The sequence below is a fragment of the Oncorhynchus masou genome, chromosome 1, assembly GCF_036934945.1.
Source record: "Oncorhynchus masou masou isolate Uvic2021 chromosome 1, UVic_Omas_1.1, whole genome shotgun sequence".
Classification (NCBI taxonomy): domain Eukaryota; kingdom Metazoa; phylum Chordata; class Actinopteri; order Salmoniformes; family Salmonidae; genus Oncorhynchus; species Oncorhynchus masou.
The window spans coordinates 8,536,974-8,556,589 of NC_088212.1; the positions used below are offsets into that span (position 1 = coordinate 8,536,974).

Consider the following 19,616-nt stretch of genomic DNA (forward strand, 5'->3'; position numbering starts at 1 on the left):
CCTCCCCATTCTTCACCTCCCTTCCCCCATTCTTCACCTCCCTCCCCCCATTCTTCACCTCCCTTCCCCCATTCTTCACCTCCCTTCCCCTCATTCTTCACCTCCCCTTCCCCATTCTTCACCTCCCTCCTCCCCATTCTTCACCTCCCTCCTCCCCCATTCTTCACCTCCCTCCCCATTCTTCACCTCCCTTCCTCCCATTCTTCACCTCCCCCTCATTCTTCACCTCCCTTCCCCCCATTCTTCACCTCCTTCCCCCATTCTTCACCTCCCTTCCCCCCATCTTCTCCACCTCCCCTTCACCCCCCATTCTTCACCTCCCTTCCCCCCATTCTTCACCTCCCCCTTCCCCCCATTCTTCACCTCCCTTCCCCCATTCTTCACCTCCCTTCCCCCCATTCTTCACCTCCCTTCCCCCCCTCCCCCTTCCCCCATTCTTCACCTCCCTCCCCCCCATTCTTCACCTCCCTCCTCCCCATTCTTCACCTCCTTCCCCCCATTCTTCACCTCCCTCCTCCCCATTCCTCACCTCCCCCCATTCTTCACCTCCCTCCTCCCCATTCTTCACCTCCCTCTTCCCCATTCTTCACCTCCCTCCCCCCATTTCACCTCCCTCCTCCCCATTCCTCCCCCCATTCTTCACCTCCCTCCTCCCCATTCCCTCCCTCCCCATTCTTCACCTCCCTCCTCCCCATTCTTCACCTCCCTCCTCCCCATTCTTCACCTCCCTCCCCCTCATTCTTCACCTCCCTTCCCCTCATTCTTCACCTCCTTCCTCCCATTCTTCACCTCCCTCCTCCCCATTCGTCACCTCCCTCCTCCCCATTCTTCACCTCCCCTCATTCTTCACCTCCCTCCTCCCCATTCATTCACCTCCCTCCTCCCCATTCTTCACCTCCCTTCCCCCCATTCTTCACCTCCCTCCTCCCCATTCTTCACCTCCCTTCCCCTCATTCTTCACCTCCCTTCCCCTCATTCTTCACCTCCCTTCCCCTCATTCTTCACCTCCCTTCCCCTCATTCTTCACCTCCCTCCTCACCATTCTTCACCTCCTTCCTCCCATTCTTCACCTCCCTCCCCCTCATTCTTCACCTCCCTTCCCCCCATTCTTCACCTCCCTCCTCCCCATTCTTCACCTCCCTTCCCCTCATTCTTCACCTCCTTCCCCCCATTCTTCACCTCCCTTCCCCCATTCTTCACCTCCCTTCCCCCCATTCTTCACCTCACTCCCCCTCATTCTTCACCTCCCTCCTCCCCATTCTTCACCTCCCTTCCCCCCATTCTTCACCTCCCTCCTCCCCATTCCTCCTCCCCCCCCATTCTTCACCTCCCTCCTCCCCATTCTTCACCTCCCTCTTCCCCATTCTCCACCTCCCTCCTCCCCATTCGTCACCTCCCTCCTCCCCATTCTTCACCCCCCCCCATTCTTCACCTCCCTCCTCCCCATTCGTCACCTCCCTCCTCCCCATTCTTCACCTCCCTCCTCCCCATTCTTCACCTCCCTCCTCCCCATTCTTCACCTCCCTCCCCATTCTTCACCTCCCTCCTCCCCATTCTTCACCTCCCTCCCCCCCATTCTTCACCTCCCTCCCCCCATTCTGCACACCACTTCCCTTTTCCTGCACTCCTCACTTCCCTCACTTCCTCACCTTATTGCCAAGGCGATTCTTCCAGGATCTCCAGAGCTGGCCGTCGTGGCTGTAGTTCAGGCGGTACATGCGGGCGAATTCTTTCCCCGAGTTCCGGGCATAGCGGCCCTGTGTTCCCACCACTGTCAGGAAGGTGAGCTGGCCCAGGTCCACCTGCAGGTACTGGGTGTCAGAGGGCTGTAGGAGCCCCGCTGGGCACCACGCCCCGTCGCCCTCCTCCCGGTTCAACCTGCACCCAGATAGGTTTAGGTTTATTTGAACATCTCGGTACATATGCATAAAAATACATAAAATATGATATCCTACAATTTTTTATGTTTTTACACACTATATAGATGACTAAAAGATGACTAAATTATGACTAAATGATGAATAAATGTATGGAAAGTTGATCAGCAATAAGTTACAACAGATTGGTATACCACTAAACCGATAAATAGAAGAGAGTGGGAAACAGAGAGGAAGAAGAAAAAGAGATCATTCATGGAACGAAGAGAGAACATTTGTTACCATATATCAAGAATACACTTCCTACACGGGCATTGTGATGTAATCAATGAACACTCACCTGGCATATTGTGGCCCAGTGGTCTCGTACCATTGGCTGGAGGCGGTGATGTCATGGTCTTTGATCCTGCCATCCTCCATGCCAAGAGGGTAGCGGCAGTGTGCTGCCGTAGAGGAGTCAGAGCCGGCAGAAAGTGAACTGGAGGTCATTACTCGTCATACCGTCTCCGGCAATGAGGACAAACAGACTTACACTGGCTGATAATGTGATGGTCTCACCTACTAGCTATCTTAAGATGAACGCACTAACTGCAAGTCGCCTTGGAGAAGAGTGTCTGCTATATGACAAAAAAATGTACAAAAATGTACAATCATAACCTCAACCATTAGTGAGGAAAACGCAACTGACCCAAGATCAACGTCAAGAGGCAACTTCAGCCTACACTGCCTTACTTAGTTAGTACTTTTTTAAAATGGGCCTGTGAAATGTAGCGACTATATGCAGTCTGCAGGGACTGAATGGTCAGTGTGTGTATGCGTGTGTGTACGTGGACGGATAAGTGCCAGACAGTTTGACAGTATTGACGTAGGTAGGGTTAGTTAGGTTAACAAAAATAAGCCCTCTGAAATCCCATGGAAGGAAATTACAGTTGGGTTTTAAAGAGGGGAGACTTAAATATGGGGTGCGTCCCAATTAATATCTCCTTTTCCTGAAGTGTCCACTTATTCAACATTGCCCACACATGTAAAAGCATTTGATAATTGGTGGCATGTGCTCGTGGGAATTTCCAACATCTATTTTTTTTTACACCACCTTTCAAATCAGTGAAGGGAAGTAAACAAGTGCACATTTCAGGAGGAAGGAGAGAGAATTGGGACCAGTCCAGGGTCTAATAGGTGACAAATACTGATTGGTTAGAAGGTGTGTGGTATGACTGGCAACAATGGGATGGGGAGCGTGTGGAGTAACAGCAGCTGACTCACCTGGGTCGATCTGGGCATTGGCATTGGCTTGAAAGACCAGCAGCAGATAGAGCAGCATGGTGGGCCTTAAATGTCTGAGGACAGGTATAGACAGAGGCTACATCTCTGAGAGAGAGAGAGAGAGAGAGAGAGAGAGAGAGAGAGAGAGGCAGATAGAGAGAGAGAGAGGCAGATAGAGAGAGAGAGAGAGAGAGAGAGAGCGAGAGAGATCGAGAGAGAGCGAGAGAGAGAGAGAGAGAGAGAGAGAGAGAGAGAGAGCGAGAGAGAGCGAGCGAGAGAGAGAGCGAGAGAGAGAGAGGCAGATAGAGAGAGATCGAGAGAGAGCGAGAGAGAGAGAGGCAGATAGAGAGAGAGCGAGAGAGAGAGAGAGAGAGAGCGAGAGAGAGCGAGAGAGAGAGAGGCAGATAGAGAGAGCGAGAGAGAGAGAGGCAGATAGAGAGAGGAGAGAGAGAGAGAGAGAGAGAGAGAGAGAGAGAGAGAGAGAGAGAGAGAGAGAGAGAGAGAGAGGCAGATAGAGAGAGAGCGAGAGAGAGCGAGATAGAGAGAGCAAGAGAGAGAGAGAGAGGCAGATAGAGAGAGATCGAGAGAGAGCGAGAGAGAGGCAGATAGAGAGAGAGAGAGCGAGAGAGAGAGCGAGAGAGAGCGAGAGAGAGAGAGGCAGATAGAGAGAGCGAGAGAGAGAGAGGCAGATAGAGAGAGAGAGAAAGAGAGAGAGAGAGAAAGAGAGAGAGAGAGAGAGAGAGAGAGAGAGAGAGAGAGAGAGAGAGAGAGAGAGAGAGAGAGAGAGGGAGAGTGTGTGTTTTAGTCAAATGACCCATCACAGTTTCTGGAAGGTCGTTGGTTCATAGCTACCATATTATTACATATTACCATTGTGCCCTTGAACAGGGCACTTAACCCCTACACGACCCTGGGCTCCTTTTTGTATGTGTTTGCAGAGCAAAATATGAATTTCCGTCACAAGACAAATGAAGTCTGATTCTATTCTACTCAATTCTATTTTATATACAGTACCAGAAATACAAGTAACTATTATGCACTGATGATTGTAGTAAACACAGACCTGGTTATAACATTTACACTGCTGTAAATGCCACCGTATCATTCTGTGGTCGGCCTAATCGGATTAATATTTTGTATCATCTAACAGTCTCTTTGAAGGACTGTGTGAATCGCCTCGGGCCTTGAGAATGAGACACTGAACGTACTGTCAACTGAGGATGTTCAACCATGAAGCTACTGTTAGGCAGAGTGCACCAATGACAACAACTAACCACAGACAACTCCTCGGGTGTATTCGTTAGCGTACAACGTAGCTAAACCTTTTGTCACTGAACACGTTTTTTTACCAACGAAAACAAGAGATTCTATTGGACAAATTCAGTTAGGTACCGCACTGTTTCGTCCTGTTTTCTTCCGTTTTGATTCCTAAATGATTAAATAACCTCACTGTCCCACTGTATCAACCTCCTCTACTGAGCCTAGTCACTGTACTGTATCAACCTCCTCTACTGAGCCTAGTCAATGCACTGTATCAACCTCCTCTACTGAGCCTAGTCACTGTACTGTATCAACCTCCTCCACTGAGCCTAGTCACTGTACTGTATCAACCTCCTCTACTGAGCCTAGTCACTGTACTGTATCAACCTCCTCCACTGAGCCTAGTCACTGTACTGTATCAACCTCCTCCACTGAGCCTAGTCACTGTACTGTATCAACCTCCTCCACTGAGCCTAGTCACTTCGCATTGACAAAGATAACGTACATCGTCAAGTTCCGAGAACGTTTTTGAAGTGTCGCTCAAACCCTACTTACTGTATACTGCACATCCTCATGTTTCTTCAGAAATGCAACATTGAAACATTCTCTCCCTCATATTCGCCATCTCAGCCCCATACCAGTGTCTACATACTGTATGTGAAAACAGCGCATTTCTGTGCTCTGCATTTCTATGATCTGTATTTCTGTGCTCTGCATTTCTATGATCTGCATTTCTATGATCTACATTTCTATGATCTGCATTTCTATGATCTGTATTTCTGTGCTCTGCATTTCTATGATCTGCATTTCTATGATCTGCATTTCTGTGCTCTGCATTTCTATGATCTGCATTTCTATGATCTGCATTTCTATGATCTACATTTCTATGATCTGCATTTCTATGAACTGTATTTCTGTGCTCTGCATTTCTATGATCTGCATTTCTGTGCTCTGCATTTCTATGATCTGCATTTCTATGATCTACATTTCTATGATCTGCATTTCTATGATCTGTATTTCTGTGCTCTGCATTTCTATGATCTGCATTTCTGTGCTCTGCATTTCTATGATCTGCATTTCTATGATCTACATTTCTATGATCTGCATTTCTATGATCTGTATTTCTGTGCTCTGCATTTCTATGATCTGCATTTCTGTGCTCTGCATTTCTATGATCTGCATTTCTATGATCTGCAGATAAAAAGATGCACACAAAAAAAGGTGCACTTTAATGATGTCATCGAAAGTAAAAACAGGAAGAAGACAGGACCATGAGATCAGCAGTCACACAGGAAGCAGGAAAATGCCATCCCCCCCTGGCTGATGTAATCAGATTGCACTTTTTATAGGACCTTTCTTCTTCTTATCTTTTTAACTTCAGAAAATAGAAAAGCGCCATTTTCACATAGACATTGGTGTGGCGCTGAAGATGATGAATATGAGGTTGAAAAGTGGTATAAACTTCCCCGTTAAGTTTTCCTGCCCTGGCTCCTATCTATCGTCTACTAACCCTGTCTTCTCTAAATCTTTCCCAATGTGTTGACCCCTTCCCCCACACGTTTCTTCCCTCTCTCTCTCTCTCTCTCTCTCTCTCTCTCTTTCTCTCTCTCTCTCTCTCTCTCTTTCTCTCTCTCTCTCTCTCTCTCTCTCTCTCTCTCTCTCTCTCTCTCTCTCTCTCTCTCTCTCTCTCTCTCTCTCTCTCTCTCTCTCTGGTTGTTTTCAAAGCTCTTGTTGCTTACTGTTCCCAGGAGTCTGGGTCTCTGGATATAGGCCCAAGTAGAGCCTGGAGCCTTGCCAGAGTACTGTGCCTGGGAAACACCACAGTTTTCTGGGCTGAGCCAATGGCACAGGCCTTCTTTTATTGCCCACTTAGATTGAAAGAAATATAATGGTTTCAGGGTCAAAAAAATCCCTCATGGGAGTGAATAGTGTGATACATGCTCACAGTCAACAATAATCAAAAACTTGCAAACACTCAGCAATGGCAATCCCACATGTTGACTAGATGCTTGTATTACTATCTCCGTGGGAACTGGAAATCCTCACAAGTCCCCACAAGGATAGTAAAAACAAGGACAATTCTCTATAATGGGGAAATGTCCCACATCCCCACGAGGACAAAGGCTATTCTAAATTTAGGGTTAGGGTTACAATTAGGGTTATAATTTGGGTTAGGGGTTAAGGTTAGGGTTTGGGTTAGGGGTTAAGGTTAGGGTTTAAGGTTAGGGTTTGGGTTAGGGGTTAAGGTTAGGGTTTGGGTTAGGGGTTAAGTTTAGGGTTTGGGTTAGGGGTTAAGGTTAGGGTTTGGGTTAGGGGTTAAGGTTAGGGTTTGGGATTAAGGTTAGGGTTTGGGTTAGGGGTTAAGGTTAGGGTTTGGGTTAGGGGTTAAGGTTAGGGTTTGGGTTAGGGTTTGGGTTAAGTTTAGGATTAGGGGTTAGGGAAAATGGGATTTGAAATGGAAATCCATTTTAGGTCCCCGCAAGGATAGGAAAATGTATGGTGTGTGTGTGTGTGTGTGATCCATCCATGTTGTTATTTGGGGTTGACAAGTTTACAAACCCTGGACATAAACCCCAGGCCCACGCAGAGTTCTTACGCAATGCTCCAAAATGATTTCAGACCCCTCCCATCCCCTTCATGTCTTTAAATGAATTCAGGCCCCTCCCACCCCCTTTATGTCTATAAATTAATTCAGACCCCTCCCACCCCCTTCATGTCTTTAAATGAATTCAGACCCCTCCCACCCCCTTCATGTCTATAAATGAATTCAGACCCCTCCCACCCCTTCATGTCTTTAAATGAATTCAGACCCCTCCCACCCCCTTCATGTCTATAAATGAATTCAGACCCCTCCCACCCCCTTCATGTCTTTAAATGAATTCAGACCCCTCCCACCCCCTTCATGTCTATAAATGTATTCAGACCCCTCCCACCCCCTTCATGTCTTTAAATGAATTCAGACCCCTCCCACCCCCTTCATGTATATAAATGAATTCAGACCCCTCCCACCCCCTTCATGTCTATAAATTAATTCAGACCCCTCCCACCCCCTTCATGTCTTTAAATTAATTCAGACCCCTCCCACCCCTTCATGTCTTTAAATGAATTCAGACCCCTCCCACCCCCTTCATGTCTTTAAATGAATTCAGGCCCCTCCCACCCCCTTTATGTCCTTAAATGAATTCAGGCCCCTCCCACCCCCTTCATGTCTATAAATGAATTCAGACCCCTCCCACCCCCTTCATGTCTTTAAATGAATTCAGGCCCCTCCCACCCCCTTCATGTCTATAAATGAATTCAGACCCCTCCCACCTCCTTCATGTCTATAAATGAATTCAGGCCCCTCCCACCCCCTTCATGTCTTTAAATGAATTCAGACCCCTCCCACCCCCTTCATGTCTATAAATGAATTCAGACCCCTCCCACCCCCTTCATGTCTATAAATGAATTCAGACCCCTCCCACCCCCTTCATGTCTTTAAATGAATTCAGACCCCTCCCACCCCCTTCATGTCTAGAAATGAATTCAGACCCCTCCCACCCCCTTCATGTCTATAAATGAATTCAGGCCCCTCCCACCCCCTTCATGTCTATAAATGAATTCAGGCCCCTCCCACCCCCTTCATGTCTTTAAATGAATTCAGGCCCCTCCCACCCCCTTCATGTCTTTAAATGAATTCAGACCCCTCCCACCCCCTTCATGTCTTTAAATGAATTCAGGCCCCTCCCACCCCCTTCATGTCTATAAATGAATTCAGGCCCCTCCCACCCCCTTCATGTCTTTAAATGAATTCAGGCCCCTCCCACCCCCTTCATGTCTATAAATGAATTCAGGCCCCTCCCACCCCCTTCATGTCTTTAAATGAATTCAGACCCCTCCCACCCCTTCATGTCTTTAAATGGATTCAGGCCCCTCCCACCCCCTTCATGTCTTTAAATGAATTCAGACCCCTCCCACCCCCTTCATGTCTTTAAATGGATTCAGGCCCCTCCCACCCCCTTCATGTCTTTAAATGAATTCAGACCCCTCCCACCCCCTTCATGTCTTTAAATGGATTCAGACCCCTCCCACCCCCTTCATGTCTTTAAATGAATTCAGACCCCTCCCACCCCCTTCATGTCTTTAAATGAATTCAGACCCCTCCCACCCCCTTCATGTCTTTAAATGAATTCAGACCCCTCCCACCCCCTTCATGTCTTTAAATGGATTCAGACCCCTCCCACCCCCTTCATGTCTTTAAATGAATTCAGGCCCCTCCCACCCCCTTCATGTCTAGAAATGAATTCAGACCCCTCCCACCCCCTTCATGTCTATAAATGAATTCAGGCCCCTCCCACCCCCTTCATGTCTATAAATGAATTCAGGCCCCTCCCACCCCCTTCATGTCTTTAAATGAATTCAGGCCCCTCCCACCCCCTTCATGTCTTTAAATGAATTCAGACCCCTCCCACCCCTTCATGTCTTTAAATGAATTCAGGCCCCTCCCACCCCCTTCATGTCTATAAATGAATTCAGGCCCCTCCCACCCCCTTCATGTCTTTAAATGAATTCAGGCCCCTCCCACCCCCTTCATGTCTATAAATGAATTCAGGCCCCTCCCACCCCCTTCATGTCTTTAAATGAATTCAGACCCCTCCCACCCCCTTCATGTCTTTAAATGGATTCAGGCCCCTCCCACCCCCTTCATGTCTTTAAATGAATTCAGACCCCTCCCACCCCCTTCATGTCTTTAAATGGATTCAGGCCCCTCCCACCCCCTTCATGTCTTTAAATGAATTCAGACCCCTCCCACCCCCTTCATGTCTTTAAATGGATTCAGACCCCTCCCACCCCCTTCATGTCTTTAAATGAATTCAGGCCCCTCCCACCCCCTTCATGTCTATAAATGAATTCAGGCCCCTCCCACCCCCTTCATGTCTTTGCAGCACATAGCAACTTCTGCTTTTTTCACTTTGTTCAGGATCCTTGCATCCTGCCATGTCACCATGCTTTGAAAGTGTAAAGATGGTCTCTCCCTCTCTCTTTCAACATTACGCTGGGAAAACCTCAGCTGCACTGAGGGCAGTCTAACTCATATTGTTGAGAAAGACTAGCAGAGAGAGAGAGAGAGAGAGAGAGAGAGAGAGAGAGAGAGAGAGAGAGAGAGAAAGCGAGAGAGTGAAAGAGAGAGAGTGAGAGACAGAGAGACAGAGAGAGGGGGGTGGAACAGATAAACAGTTGAACGGTGAGGGGAGGGATGGAAAGTCAGGAAATGTATGGAAAGAAAGAGAGGGAGATAGAGAGAAAAGGAGGAGGGGGATTGGGTGAGGCAGATAGTCACAGCTGGTTTATCTAATCCTTGAATCAAGCCGAGGCCTGTTCAACAAAGAGATTCCTCTGTCCTTGCTCATCTTTCTAAGGGTCTCACATGACCGGGCCCAGAGCCGAGCTGAGCAGCAGGGTTACAGACCCTGGACCTTGCTGCAGAGCACCAGGGTAACAGACCCTGGGCCTTGTGAGAGAGAGTGAGAGAGTGTGAGCGGGTTTCACAGCCAGACAGCAACCCCTCCCTTTCCAAGCCTCCCATCTCATCTTCCCTAACCCTACATCAGCACAGCAAACAGTCATAAACCCCCCCCCCCCCAAATTCCAAACATACAACGCAATCCAGAGATCACATTCTCCCATACAGGACCAAGCATGTCCTCTTTTTTTTTCCAGAGGTGAATGAAACTGGAGTTGACTGAGAACAAAGCACAGAACAGAACAGTGTCTACTCCAGAGTCAAATGTCTGAAGAGTTGGCTCAGTGAGGTTTCTGCATTATAATGCATTCACATGACACGTCAACATTCTACGGCAGCCATGACGACCCCATTGACGTTACATGGGAAATATTTAAACAATGCTATGTAACACCGACTGCCTAATATTAGAACACATTTCCAAATGTTGGCCCAACATTAATTAGTGCTTATATTTGTCCTGATACACACTTGTAGATGTTTGTTGTATGAGTGTGTAATGGCAATGTGTTTCTTGCATATCCAAACTCCACGTAAGATACCCGTAGGGACTGGGGTCACAACCAGGGTCACCATATCCAAACTCCCCCTGAGATACCCCCAGGGACTGGGGTCACAACCAGGGTCACCATATCAAAACTCCCCCTGAGATACCCGCAGGGACTGGGGTCACAACCAGGGTCACCATATCAAAACTCCCCCTGAGATACCCGTAGGGACTGGGGTCACAACCAGGGTCACCATATCAAAACTCCCCCTGAGATACCCGTAGGGACTGGGGTCACAACCAGGGTCACCATATCCAAACACCCCCTGAGATACCCCCAGGGACTGGGGTCACAACCAGGGTCACCATATCCAAACCCCCCTGAGATTATGCTACACCACGATGATAAACAGTGTACAAGGGCTATGTGCTCTGTGGAGGGCAGGCTAGAAACCAACACTCCATGATAAACAGTGTACAACGGCTATGTGCTCTGGGGAGGGCAGGATAGAAACCAACACCCCCATGATGAACAGTGAACAAAGGCTATGTGCTCTGTGGTGGGCAGGCTAGAAACCAACACCCCCATGATAAACAGTGAACAACGGCTATTATCAATGAACCTACCAGGTACAACCCCAAATCAGTAAACACGTGCACCCTCATAGATGTCATCCTAACTAACTCACCCTCCAAATACACCTCTGCTGTTTTCAATCAAGATCTCAGCGATCACTGCCTCATTGCCTGCATCCGTAATGAGTCTGCGACCAAACGACCACCGCTCATCACTGTCAAACGCTCGCTAAAACACCTCTGCGACCTGGCCGGGGTATCCTGGAATGACATTGAACTCATCCCGTCAATAGATGATGCCTATTCTTTAAAAGTGCCTTCCTCACCTTCTTAAATAAGCATGCCCCACTCCAAAAAAATTGAACTAGGAATAGATATAGTCCTTGGTTCACTCCAGACCTGTCTGCCCTTGACCAGAACAAAAACATCCTGTGGCGTTCTGCATTCAGCATCGAATAGCCCCCGTGATATGCAACTTTTCAGGGAAGTTAGGAACAAATATACACAGGCAGTTAGAAAAGCTAAGGCTAGCTGTAAACTGTAAACTGTAAAGTCCATGGAGAATAAGAGGACCTCCTCCCAGCTGCCCACTGCTGTGAGGCTAGGAAACACTGTCACCACCGATAAATCCACAATAATTGAGAATTTCAATAAGCATTTCTCTACGGCTGGCCATGTTTTCCACCTGGCTACCCCTACCCTGGTCAACTGCCCGGCATCCTCCTAAGCTACCCGCCAAAGCCCCCACCATTTCTTCTTCACTCAAATCCAGATAGCTGATGTTCTGAAAGAGCTGCATAATCTGGACCCCCACAAATCAGCCGGGCTAGACAATCTAGACCTTCTCTTTCTAAAATGATCTGCCGAAATTTTTTGCAACCTCTATTACTAGCCTGTTCAGCCTCTCTTTCGTATCGTCTGAGATTCCCAAAGATTGGAAAGCTGCCGCGGTCATCCCCCTCTTCAAAGGGGGGGACACTCTTGACCCAAACTGCTACAGACCTATATCTATCCTGCCCTGTCTTTCTAAGGTCTTCGAAAGCCAAGTTAACAAACAGACTACCGACCATTTTGAATCCTACCGTAGCTTCCACGCTATGCAATCTGGTTTCAGAGCTGGTCGTGGGTGCACCTCAGCCACGCTCAAGGTCCTAAACAACATCATAACCGCCATCGATAAGAGACATTACTGTGCAGCCATATTCATTGACCTGGCCAAGGCTTTCGACTCTGTCAATCACAACATTCTTATTGGCAGACTCGACAGCCTTAGTTTCTCAAATGATTGCCTCGCCTGGATTACCAACTACTTCTCTGACAGAGTTCAGTGTGTCAAATCGGAGGGCCTGCTGTCCGGACCTCTGGCAGTCTCTATGGGTGTGCCACAGGGTTCAATTCTCGGGCCGACTTTCTTCTCTGTATACATCAATGATGTTGCTCTTTCTGCTGGTGATTCTCTGATCCACCTCTACGCAGACGACACCATTCTGTATACTTCTGGCCCTTCTTTGGACACTGTGTTAACAACCCTCCAGACAAGCTTCAATGCCATTACAACTCTCCTTCCGTGGCCTCCAACTGCTCTTAAACGCAAGTAAAACTAAATGCATGCTATTCAATCGATCACTGCCCGCACCCGCACCTGCTCGCCCGTCCAGCATCACTACTCTGGACGGCTCTGACTTAGAATACGTGGACAACTACAAATACCTGGGTGTCTTGTTAGACTGTAAACTCTCCTTCCAGACTCACATTAAGAATCTCCAACCCAAAATTAAATCTAGAATCTGCTTCCTATATCGCAACAAAGCATCCTTCACTCATGCTGCCAAACATACCCTCGTAAAACTGACCATCCTACCGATCCTCGACTTCGGTGATGTCATCTATAAAATAGCCTCCAACACTACTCAACAAACTGGATGCAGTCTATCACAGTGCCATCCTTTTTGTCACCAAAGCCCCATACACTACCCACCATTGCGACCTGTATGCTCTCGTTGGCTGGCCAACGCTTCATGCTCATCGCCAAACCCACTGGCTACAGGTTATCTATAAGTCTCTGCTAGGTAAAGCCTAGCCTTATCTCAGCTCACTGGTCACCATAGCAGCACCCACTCGTAGCACGCGCTCCAGCAGGTATATCTCACTGGTCACCCCCAAAGCCAATTCCTCCTTTGGCCGTCTTTCCTTCCAGTTCTCTGCTGCCCATGACTGGAACGAACTGCAAAATCTCTGAAGCTGGAGACTCACATCTCCCTCACTAGCTTTAAGCACCAGCTGTCAGAGCAGCTCACATATCACTGCACCTGTAAAGAGCCCATCTGTAAACAGCCCATCTCTCTACCTACCTCATCCCCATACTGTATTTATTTATTTATCTTACTCCTTTGCACCCCAGTATCTCTACCTGCACATCCATCTTCTGCCGATCTACCATTCCAGTGTTTAATTGCTATATTGTAATTACTTCGCCACCATGGCCTATTTATTTCCTTAACTTACCTCATTTGCACTCACTCACTATATAGACTTTTTGATTTCTTGTGTTCTACTGTATTATTGACTGTATGTTTTGTTTATTCCATGTGTAACTCTGTGTTATTGTATGTGTCGAATTGCTACGCTTTATCTTGGCCAGGTTGCAGTTGCAAATGAGAACTTGTTCTCAACTAGCCTACCTGGTTAAATAAAGGGGAAATAAAAAATAAATAAAAAATGTGCTCTTGGGAAGGGCAGGCTAGGAACCAACACCCCCATGATAAACAGTGTACAACGGCTATGTGCTCTGGGGAGGGCAGGCTAGGAACCAAACCACAACCTGCACATGCATACACATGTTGACGCACACGCACATATACACACGGACAAACATCACGCACACACACAGACACATCATCATGTTTACATTAATGTTCAGGACTTTTTCAGGAGTGAAAATTGATTCTCATTCAAAATGTTATTTTCCTGAACCCCTAACCAAACCCTTGTCTTTACCCTTAACCATCAACCTTTCCCCTAACCTTAACACCTAACCCTTACTTTTACCCTAACCTTAACCCTTAACCGTTACCCTAACCCCTAACCCTTAACCTTTACCCTAATCTTAACCCTAACCCTTACCTTTACCCTAACCTTTACCCTAACCCCTAACCCTTACCTTTACCCTAACCTTAACCCTTACCTTTACCCTAACCTTTACCCTAACCCCTAACCCTTAACCTTTACCCTAACCTTTACCCTAACCTTAACCCCCATTCCTTAACCTTTACCCTAACCTTAACCCCAAACCCTACCTCCTAATCATACCCCAAAGCCTAAAACTTAAATTGCATTTGAACTTTTTATCACATGCAAAATGTCCTGACTTTTCAGATTTAGTTTTTCACGACATTCTGGTCACTTGTCAGGACATTTAAAACAAAATACATAAAGCAAGTAGGTCTAAACAAAATACATAAAACAAGTAGGTATAAACAAAATACATGATGTGATTTTACTTTTAGGTATTAGTAGATAATACATCTGAAATGAAACACCATCACATTGACACAGAGTTACCATGAAAGACCATCACATTGACACAGAGTTACCATGAAACACCATCACATTGACACAGAGTTACCATGAAACACCATCACATTGACACAGAGTTACCATGAAAGACCATCACATTGACACAGAGTTACCATGAAACACCATCACATTGACACAGAGTTACCATGAAAGACCATCACATTGACACAGAGTTACCATGAAACACCATCACATTGACACAGAGTTACCATGAAACACCATCACATTGACACAGAGTTACCATGAAACACCATCACATTGACACAGAGTTACCATGAAAGACCATCACATTGACACAGAGTTACCATGAAACACCATCACATTGACACAGAGTTACCATGAAACACCATCACATTGACACAGAGTTACCATGAAACACCATCACATTGACACAGAGTTACCATGAAACACCATCACATTGACAGCTATTTGAGCTTTACGGATTGTGGTTGTTGTGGACAGCTGTTCACAAATCTAAATGTGTATTTGAACCTAATAATGGTTGAATTTAAGGAGTTTAAGCTGCCTATCAATCGTTGTTTTTTAAACCAGTGGACAGCCAGTGAAAAATGTGCTCTTGCAACAGCTGCACAGTGTGGATCCCAGCATATGGAACAACAGCTGCACAGTGTGGATCCCAGCATATGGAACAACAGCTGCACAGTGTAGATCCCAGCATATGGAACAACAGCTGCACAGTGTGGATCCCAGCATATGGAACAACAGCTGCACAGTGTGGATCCCAGCATATGGAACAACAGCTGCACAGTGTGGATCCCAGCCCATTGTAATGGCAGATTTCCTCCTCTTCGTCCGAAGAGGAGTAAGGATCGGACCCAGATGCGGCGTGGTAAGTGTTCATGATGATCTTAATAAGAAAAGCACTGAACACTATGAAATACAGAAACAATAAACGAATACGTGAAATAACCAAACCGAAACAGTACCGTGTGGCGACAAACACACACACGGAAACAAACACCCACAAACCAACCGTGAAACCCAGGCTACCTAAATATGGTTCTCAATCAGGGACAACGATAAATCAGCTGCCTCTGATTGAGAACCATATCAGGCCAAACACAGAAATAGAAAAAACATAGGAACACAAACATAGACTGCCCACCCAACTCATGCCCTGACCACACTAAATAAAGACAAAACATAGAATACCACCCAACTCACGCCCTGACCATACTAAATAAAGACAAAACATAGAATACCCACCCAACTCACGCCCTGACCATACTAAATAAAGACAAAACATAGAATACCCACCCAACTCACGCCCTGACCATACTAAATAAAGACAACTCACGCCCTGACCATACTAAATAAAGACAACTCACGCCCTGAGCATACTAAATAAAGACAACTCACGCCCTGACCATACTAAATAAAGACAAAACATAGAATACCCACCCAACTCACGCTCTGACCATACTAAATAAAGACAAAACATAGAATACCCACCCAACTCACGCCCTGATCATACTAAATAAAGACAACTCACGCCCTGACCATACTAAATAAAGACAACTCACGCCCTGACCATACTAAATAAAGACAAAACATAGAATACCAACCAACTCACGCCCTGATCATACTAAATAAAGGCAAAACATAGAATACCAACCAACTCACGCCCTGACCATACTAAATAAAGACAACTCACGCCCTGACCATACTAAATAAAGACAAAACATAGAATACCACCCAACTCACGCCCTGATCATACTAAATAAAGACAACTCACGCCCTGACCATACTAAATAAAGACAAAACATAGAATACCACCCAACTCACGCCCTGATCATACTAAATAAAGACAAAACATAGAATACCACCCAACTCACGCCCTGACCATACTAAATAAAGACAAAACATAGAATACCACCCAACTCACGCCCTGACCATACTAAATAAAGACAAAACATAGAATACCAACCAACTCACGCCCTGATCATACTAAATAAAGACAAAACATAGAATACCACCCAACTCACGCCCTGATCATACTAAATAAAGACAACTCACGCCCTGACCATACTAAATAAAGACAACTCACGCCCTGACCATACTAAATAAAGACAAAACATAGAATACCACCCAACTCACGCCCTGACCATACTAAATAAAGACAAAACATAGAATACCCACCCAACTCACGCCATGACCATACTAAATAAAGACAAAACATAGAATACCACCCAACTCACGCCCTGACCATACTAAATATGTCATGTCTTGTTATGTCTGTTCCTGTCCTTTCTCTTCACTCTCTCTCTCTGCTGGTCTTTTTAGGTTACCTTCTCTGTCTCTCATTCTTCAGCTGTTCTACATCTCCTCTAACTAGCTCATTCACTCTTTCACACCTGTTCTCTCTTCCCCCTCTGATTAGGTCTCTATTTCTTTCTCTGTTCCTGCTACTTTCAGGGTCTGATTCTTGTTTGTGTTTTTTGATGCCAGAAGCAAGCTGTCGTCTCGTTTGCTTCCACCTTGTCCTGTCCTGTCGGAGTCTGCCTGGCAGGTGCAACCTGCACTATACTAACGTTCTTTTTGTTCCGCTGACAACGTTGGAAGAGGATTTATGCCATTCCTGTTTTTTCATTAAAGAACTCTGTTTTCTGTTAAAACCGCTTTTGGGTCTTCACTCAAGTTCATAACAGAAGAATCAGACCAAGAATGGACCCAGCGGCTCCGGACCCTTTTCACTCCGCCGTCGAGATCCAGGGAGCGATGCTAGGCGGACACGAGGAGGAATTGTCTGCTGCTCAACATGCCGTTGAGACCCTGGCCGTCCAAGTCTCCGACCTCACAAGACGGGTTCACCAGCTCCACCTCGATCCACCGCCCACTTCCAGGGTTTCCGAGTCTCCGGAGCCCAGGATCAACAACCCGCCGTGTTACTCTGGGGAGCCCACTGAGTGCCGCTCATTCCTCACTCAGTGTGATGTGGTGTTCTCTCTCCAGCCCAACACTTACTCCAGGAGCGCAGCCCGCATCGCCTACGTCATTTCTCTCCTTGCCGGACGGGCGCGTGAGTGGGGCACGGCAGTCTGGGAGGCGAGGGCTGAGTGTATTAACCAGTATCAGGACTTTAAGGAGGAGATGATACGGGTTTTTGACCGTTCTGTTTTTGGCGAGGAGGCTTCCAGGGCCCTGTCTTCCCTATGTCAGGGGAATCGATCCATAACGGATTATTCTATTGAGTTTCGCACTCTCGCTGCCTCTAGTGACTGGAACGAGCCGGCTTTGCTCGCTCGTTTTCTGGAGGGTCTCCTCGTCGAGGTTAAGGATGAGATCCTCTCCCGGGAGGTTCCTTCCAGTCTGGACTCCTTAATAGCTCTCGCTATTCGCATAGAGCGATGGTTTGATCTTCGTCGCCGAGCTCGTGGAAAGGAGCTCACGTTCTCCGTTGCTCCCCTCTCCACATCACTGCCACCTGCCGCATCACTGCCACCCTCCTCCGCCGGCTCGGATGCTGAGCCTATGCAGCTGGGGGGTATTCGCATCTCGGCCAAGGAGAGGGAACGGAGAATCACCAATCGCCTCTGTCTCTACTGCGGCTCCGCTGGTCATTTTGTCACCTCATGTCCAGTAAAAGCCAGAGCTCATCAGTAAGAGGAGGGCTACTGGTGAGCGCAACTACTCAGGCCTCTCCTTCTGGATCACGCACTACCTTTCCGGTCCATCTCCGCTGGCCCGGTTCATCTGCTTCCTGCAGTGCCTTGATAGACTCTGGGGCGGAGGGCTGTTTTATGGACGAGACCTGGGCTCGGGAACATGACATTCCTCTCAGACAGTTAGGGGAGCCCAGGGCCTTGTTCGCTTTAGATGGTAGTTCTCTCCCCAAGATTCAGCGTGAGACGCTGCCTTTAACCCTCACTGTCTCTGGTAATCATAGCGAAACCATTTATTTTTTTATTTTTCGTTCACCTTTTACACCTGTTGTTTTGGGTCATCCCTGGCTAGTGCGCCATAACCCTTCTATTAATTGGTCTAGTAATACTATCCTATCCTGGAATGTTTCTTGTCATGTAACCTGTTTAATGTCTGCTATCCCTCCTGTTTCCTCTGTCTCTTCTTCACAGGAGGAGCCTGGCGATTTGACAGGGGTGCCGGAGGAGTATCACGATCTGCGCACGGTGTTCAGTCGTTCCAAGGCCACTTCTCTCCCTCCACACCGGTCGTATGACTGTAGTATTGATCTCCTTCCGGGAACTACTCCCCCGGGGTAGATTATACTCTCTGTCGGCTCCCGAACGTAAGGCTCTCGAGGATTATTTGTCGGTTTCGCTCGACGCCGGTACCATAGTCTCCTCCTCCTCCCCCGCCGGAGCGGGGTTTTTTTTGTTCAGAAGAAGGACGGGTCCCTGCGCCCATGCGTGGATTATCGAGGGCTGAATGACATAACAGTTAAGAATCGTTATCCGCTTCCTCTTATGTCTTCAGCCTTCGAGATCCTGCAGGGAGCCAGGTTTTCACCAAATTGGACCTTCGTAATGCCTACCATCTCGTGCGCATCAGGGAGGGGGACGAGTGGAAGACGGCGTTTAACACTCCGTTAGGGCACTTTGAATACCGGGTTCTTCCTTTCGGCCTCGTTAACGCTCCAGCTGTCTTTCAGGCACTAGTTAACGACGTCCTGAGAGACATGCTGAACATTTTTGTTTTCGTTTACATGGACGATATCCTGATTTTTTCACCGTCTCTCTCGATTCATGTTCAGCACGTGCGACGCGTCCTCCAGCGCCTTTTGGAGAACTGTCTTTATGTGAAGGCTGAGAAGTGCACTTTTCATGCCACCTCTGTCCCTTTTCTCGGTTCCGTTATTTCCGCTGAGGGCATTAAGATGGATCCCGCTAAGGTCCAGGCTGTCATTGATTGGCCCGTTCCTAAGTCACGCGTCGAGCTGCAGCGCTTTCTGGGCTTCGCTAATTTCTACCGTCGTTTCATCCGTAATTTCGGTCAGGTGGCAGCTCCTCTCACAGCCCTTACTTCTGTTAAGACGTGCTTTAAGTGGTCCGTTTCCGCCCAGGGAGCTTTTGATCTTCTTAAGAATCGTTTTACA

At 47.3% G+C, this 19,616-nt stretch overlaps 1 protein-coding gene across 2 annotated transcripts in view; it reads right to left on the reverse strand.

Moving 5' to 3' along the window:
- Positions 1–19,616, reverse strand: part of ddr2l (discoidin domain receptor family, member 2, like) — an 85,586-nt gene that overhangs the window by 32,492 nt on the left and 33,478 nt on the right. For both annotated transcript variants that reach the window (XM_064934703.1, XM_064934616.1), the window contains exons 2-4: positions 3,141–3,245; positions 2,218–2,320; positions 1,650–1,878 (exon numbers count right to left, since the gene is read on the reverse strand). In XM_064934703.1, coding sequence (XP_064790775.1) covers positions 1,650–1,878; positions 2,218–2,320; positions 3,141–3,198 — 390 coding nt within the window. In that variant the 5' untranslated portion in view covers positions 3,199–3,245. The remainder of the gene's footprint in view (positions 1–1,649; positions 1,879–2,217; positions 2,321–3,140; positions 3,246–19,616) is intronic.